This window comes from Sebastes fasciatus, chromosome 1 (assembly GCF_043250625.1).
Source record: "Sebastes fasciatus isolate fSebFas1 chromosome 1, fSebFas1.pri, whole genome shotgun sequence".
In the NCBI taxonomy this organism is placed as follows: Eukaryota; Metazoa; Chordata; class Actinopteri; order Perciformes; family Sebastidae; genus Sebastes; species Sebastes fasciatus.
Genome location: NC_133795.1, coordinates 5,730,065 through 5,736,064, shown reverse-complemented (window position 1 = coordinate 5,736,064; position 6,000 = coordinate 5,730,065). Strand labels below are relative to the sequence as shown.

Here is a 6,000-nt window from a genome sequence, read left to right as displayed (position 1 = left end):
GGTATGTGAGAGATCGTTGCTGATAATTAGAAATGAGGAAGTATCAAAAAACATACATTTTCACCACTAAAAGAAACTACTAAATCAAATGAAGTTACTGGAAAAAAAAGTTAAATGTTACTCAGCAGGATGTCAGACCGACAGAAAAACAGTTCGAAAAGTTGAAAGATGTTGATACACTGCCAAAAATAGGTTAAGGACTACTGCTGCATTGTGAAATCCTTTGTGAAGGTATTCAACACTCACGCAACTCACGCAACTGGGAGGAAGGTGACGAAACAGTCTGGAAAAGAAAGCACCAATTTTAGAGCCAAGTTTCAGAATGGAAATGGCTGAATCACAACCCACGCTTCCTGTTTTCTGTGGCTGCAATAGTTGAGCTACATTTACTATCTTGGAAAATTCTAAAACCCTTTTAGTCATATTATCAATATGTTCCACGTGCATTTGCTCACCAGTATATTTGCAGTGAATTCAGGGATCTTTGCTCTGCTGTACATTCAAAACAAAATGCACACAATTTCCTCACAAGATTAACTAAAATTTCCATGGCGACAAAATAGCGCAGTGAAACAACATTTTTACAAGAAATAAAAGGTAACACAACCTATTTGGAATTACTGACAAATTACCCCAATATTTACCTCAAAATGTGTCGAAAATTGCTTTATTATAAACATTATTTAATAATTACGGTATATTCCGCTATTTCCCAATAACTGGTAATTTATTTAATACATTTCCAGGAAACGAATACACATTTAATTGATATGCTTTATTTCCATGTCTGCTGATAAATAAATAATAATTAGCAAATAACTTAATTGAAATTTCTTAAAAAAAAACTCCCTGAATCATTACGTTAGCTACCAGGTTACATTTGTGTAGACAATATGCCTGATCAGAAGCCGCTTTTCAAGCCTAAGGATCCTATTTGAACCATTACATGCTATTTTAGCATAATGGTTAAATAATGTTTATAATAAAGTAATTTTTTATACATTTTGAGGTAAATATTGGGGTAATTTGGCAGTAATTCCAAAGAAATTTCGACTAGGTTACTAGCTAACTATCATCTAATTACCATGAAATTTGCGGACCTGTAAAATGAAGTGTTACCAAATAAAATAATTGCTAAGACGGAAACGACACTGACCTTGTGGAGTGAATATCACGGTTTGTTTCACGGTTCAGAGGTGGTATTACCACTGTGAAACAAACCTGTGTGTAAAAGCTCAGCAGACACAGAAGCACATCCATTGATTACACTCATTGTGCTTTTCATTTTCAGTACAGTTACTCAAGGAAAAGTTCCTCACACTGATGCTTATTCAGCATAATAACATTCACAACGCCGTGGTAACGACCTGTCAATCACAAGGTAGCCCCGCCCCAAAGCATCCCCTGCTTTATGGTCTATTTGACTCTAAATGGGACCATAATTTACTAAATGAACATCATGCTGTATTGAAGAAGACTTGAAACTAGCGATTGAGACCATAAACTCATGTTAACAATGTTTACTGAGGTAATAAATCAAGAGAGAAGTAGTCTCCTTTTCTCATAGACTTCTATACAATCAGACTTCTTTTTGCAACTAGAGGAGTCGCCCCCTGCTGGCTGTTAGAAAGAATGCAAGTTTAAAGCACTTCAAACTTTGGCTTCACTTTCCAGACCCTGGAGTTACCCACTGGAAGCATGTTATCGACCTTTTAAGGTGCTGGTGCTAGACTGAGCCAAGCCCGCTGCGTCCTCCTGCGTCCAGTCTTCATGTTAAACTAAGCTAACGGATTCTGGTTGTAGCATTATATTTAATGGACAGATTAGAGTGGAATGGATCGCCTTATCTTACTCTCAGCAGAAAAGCAAATAATAGTATTTCCAAAAATGTCTATTGCTTTAAATTGATTTCTCAAACTATTTTGTACTGTACTTTGGATTCTGCAGCTTGTTTGAGTGTCAGCAAATAGTGTTTTAAATTGCTTGTGGACTAATACACAGTGTTGCCAACTTAGCTAGCTACTTTCATTATAAAAGAGTTGGCAACGCTGCCTTTTTCCTCTCCAAAAACACAGCTGTGGTGTTTTTAGATATTCTTGGAAAATGCTTGGAAATAACTCAACTTCAAAATAAAAAACAAACAAACACATTTTGTCTTCCTGCCTTTCTTTCACACTTTTCTCCAGATAGCCATCCATACAGTGGGAAGGTATCTATGTTCCCAGGGTCCTATGTTCCCCATCTTAATATCCTCTTAATAGGACTATAAAACCCTATAACTGGTTTTATGTTCTCAGCAATGTATATTTCCCTGGGTCAATATGTTGAAATCCCCCACCTACAGTTTATAGCCCCTTGATGTTATACTCTTTGAAACCGACGCCCATAAATTTGTGGGCAAGACAGTTATGTATTTTTCGTCAGACACTGATATCTCCACAGTGGCTGAATGGATTTTCACCATTCAAACTGCATTTGAAACGTCCATCTCTCTTCAGTCACAACTGGGAAGATAGCCCTTACCAACCGCTTAAAATGTTAGTTTATATCAAGGGCATCGGACCCTAGGGGCACTGGGAACGGATGACCCCGATACGGTCATGGTCCTGCAGACACTGAGATAGTGTTAGAATTTATCAAACCCCTTAGCTAAAATATTCAATAATCCACGGCTCAGTTAGCTCACCAGCAGCCGTGAATGGAGATAGTGTGTTAAATAACTGCTCCTGTTGCAGAAGTGCTCATCCTCCTTCCCTAAACTTGTATGTCCAATCAAACCACAAAAGCCGAGACATCTGGGACACTGTGTCAACTTGCAAGTGAGACATTATTGAGTCACACCAGGAAGTCCTGGCATCCTAAAACGCTTTAAAAAAGGACCTCATTCCTCAAACCACAGCAATTGGGGACCCTTGAATCACTGACTAACATGAAAATAAAAAGGTAAGAAACCTCGTTCTTTATGTGTTTAATTTTTGTTTTGAGCATTCATGCCACTACGATTCAATTTTACAAAGATATAGATAGATTTCCTGCGTTCTCATATGTCTTTTTCAGTGTTTAACTGACGGGTGTTTATGAGCAACTGGGCTAAGTGTGTTATGCTTGAGCTCGTAACATTCCCACATCCTAACAATTGGCAACACATCAGCTGTGTGTCTGAGCTACACATGCACACTAATCATTTTCAACGGCCCCTTTTAAATGCTGACTGTAGAGAATCGGCTTTCTCTGCTTTCATCTCAATGAATAGGCCCATGCTTGGAGAGGGCCATCTTAATTTTACAAACAGAAGTCAGTGGGACGGATTTCGTTACAGACACCGTGTCTTTTACTCACAACGTCTCAACACAAGGCTTCAGGAACTGTCAATTGATGCAACAAAATCAGTGTTCTGCTTGTTGAGGGAAAGAATGAGCCGTGAACAGTCAACAGTGGTCTGCTGAGTCATTAGTACGGTATGTGGTTTGGTTTAGATCTGGCGTTTTTTTTTCCTAACCTAGGAATCTATGCATTGCATTGCATAGAAAACTGTTTCTTATAGCTGTATGTGCACTCTGAGGTTACAATGAAAAGATAACTTACATAAAACAATTCACTTACATGCAGTATCAACTTTTAAATTAGCCTATGCATCTTGTCATTGTCTGATATGTACCACCGCAGAGGTCACTGATGAAACACGAAGACTGGAAACTTGACTTGGACTTGCAAAAAATCACTTGTGAGCATCTCTGCTTCTTAGTTCATGAAAGTATACTTTGTATACTTTAACTTATAGTACTTAGCCAATGATTTATGTATTACATTAAGAGACTTGTTCATTTTGCTATTTGACCTGATGATTTGTGATAAGATAAAAAAAAATAATAAACTGTGTTGTTCCTGCATGCCTCTATGGTGAACGGATAATCCATAAACTTGATGAATTGGATTAAATTCATATAAAAAAATCATTTGACAAACTCTTGCATACTTTAATAGGCTACTCTATCAAAAAGAAAGCACAACTACAAGCCAAATATTCTTTTCTGTAGGCCTATAAGGCAATAATACTTAATTATACTTTTCTACAAGTATGTCTTGATCAAAAGATTAAGTATGTAGGTCTATAAGCCAAATGTACTTTCTGTATACTTGTCATAAGCCAAGTACACTTAGACTTTTAAGTATACTTGTCAGTATAAGCCAAGTATACTTAGACTTTTCTGTATACTTGTCAGTATAAGCCAAGTATACTTAAGTATACTTTTGTTAAGTATATCTCTGATAAGTACATAAAAAGTAAACTGGAAGTATACTCTCGTATTTTAAGATCAAAAGAAGTATACTAATAGCACACTTGAATAAACTTAATTTTGATAAGGGACATTGCATTATATAAACATGGACTTAAGGGAGACTGCTTAACAATGATCGAAATTAATATTCATCATTAGAGTACAGAGCTGCATCACTGAATGGAGAAAATATCAGTTGAACTACTTGTGTAACTTTCTAAGACAGTTTTTACTTCATTCAAACTACCATTACAGTACAGACCTGCGTCACTAGATGAAGAAAAGATTAGGCAAATATTTACTATTTATGAACAAACACACATTGTCTGAATGAATACGTGAATATATTAATTCATTTTCTGTTATGTATTAAATGTGTAACTGTGTAACTGACCTATGAGAATGAATTATAACTGTGAGATATTTATGAATGACACCTTGTGTCATGAAAAGCTTTGCCTAGCCGTGTAATTTATCCTAATGCGAACAATTGAGACGCTTACCTCTTTCCACAAGTCTCTGGCGTCATGTCTGATGTTGAAGTACGCAGCACAGAAGACAGATGATCTGCGGCGTGACTTGTTGTAGTTTATCGCAGAAAAAAGTTTGTTGGCACTCAAACATGGAGCCAAACAAAACAAGCATCCTCTGTGCCTGCGCAGGTTTGGACACTGAGTTTCCTTCAGTGAGTCGTAGAAGTTGTCCCGTGTGGACCTAGTGAACTTTTGCATCAGAGCAACTGGATGTCAGTCAGTTGTATTTGTGCATCCAAGGGGGGTTTTATCACTGTTGGACAGGACATCAGTTCTCGTTCAGTCGTAGCAAAGTCAGAGAAGTGCCGGTTGAACTGGTTGTGGAGGTCATGAACGTCTGTCGGTATTGTCTAAAAAGTGAAGCCAATGCTGAAGTGCCTTAAACTTGCATTCTTTCTGAGCCAGCAGGGGGCGACTCCTCTGGTTGCAAAAAGAAGTCAGATTGTATAGAAGTCTATGAGAAAATGATCCTACTCCTTCTCACTTGATTTATTACCTCAGTAAACATTGTAAACATGAGTTTATGGTCTCAATCGCTAGTTTCAAGTCTTCTTCAATACAGCATGATGTTCATTTAGTAAATTATGGTTCCATTTAGAGTCAAATAGACCATCAAGCAGGGGATGCTTTAAGGCGTGGCTACCTTGTGATTGACAGGTCGCTACCACGACGTTGTCCAGTCTGAGAGTTGTCCGCTTTTTCGTCTTACAACTTTAACCCTTTCATAGTGTGTTTTCAGTTCATGAAAGTTAATTTTTGGTCACCTGAAAATGTCTTATTCAGTGTTTGGTTGTACTTAGCTCCACCCTCTCTTGTCACTTCTGGTTGCAAAAACCAAGATGGCGACGGCCAAAATGCCGAACTCGAGGCTTCAAAACTGCAGTCCACAAACCAATGGATGACGTCACGGTGACTACGTCTACTTCTTATATACAGTCTATGGTCCAATCTAAATTTAGACAGCGCCCTATTTTGGATTCAAGTTAAATAGCAGTACAGACTCATTGTAGTCATTCACCTCGAGGTTCATTCACCCAATGCTGCATTTTATTGATTGTTTTGGGGGGGGAAGTCATTTTTTTATTCCTTTGAGGGCATTACAGGCAGAATTGAGACGGTTCCGGCCTTTGGGCTGTATGTTACTCATGTGTGGTTTAGATATTGCATATACTTAGTTTTGAATTTCA

At 37.7% G+C, this 6,000-nt stretch overlaps 1 protein-coding gene across 2 annotated transcripts in view; it reads left to right on the top strand.

Moving 5' to 3' along the window:
* The first annotated feature begins 2,829 nt into the window (after positions 1-2,829).
* Positions 2,830-6,000, top strand: part of mitfa (melanocyte inducing transcription factor a) — a 33,079-nt gene continuing 29,908 nt past the window's right edge. Inside the window, exon 1 of one of the 2 annotated variants that reach the window (XM_074649714.1) lies at positions 2,830-2,943. In XM_074649714.1, the coding sequence (XP_074505815.1) occupies positions 2,930-2,943 (14 nt within the window). In that variant the 5' untranslated portion in view covers positions 2,830-2,929. The remainder of the gene's footprint in view (positions 2,944-6,000) is intronic. The other variant, XM_074649800.1, reaches the window with a different exon arrangement.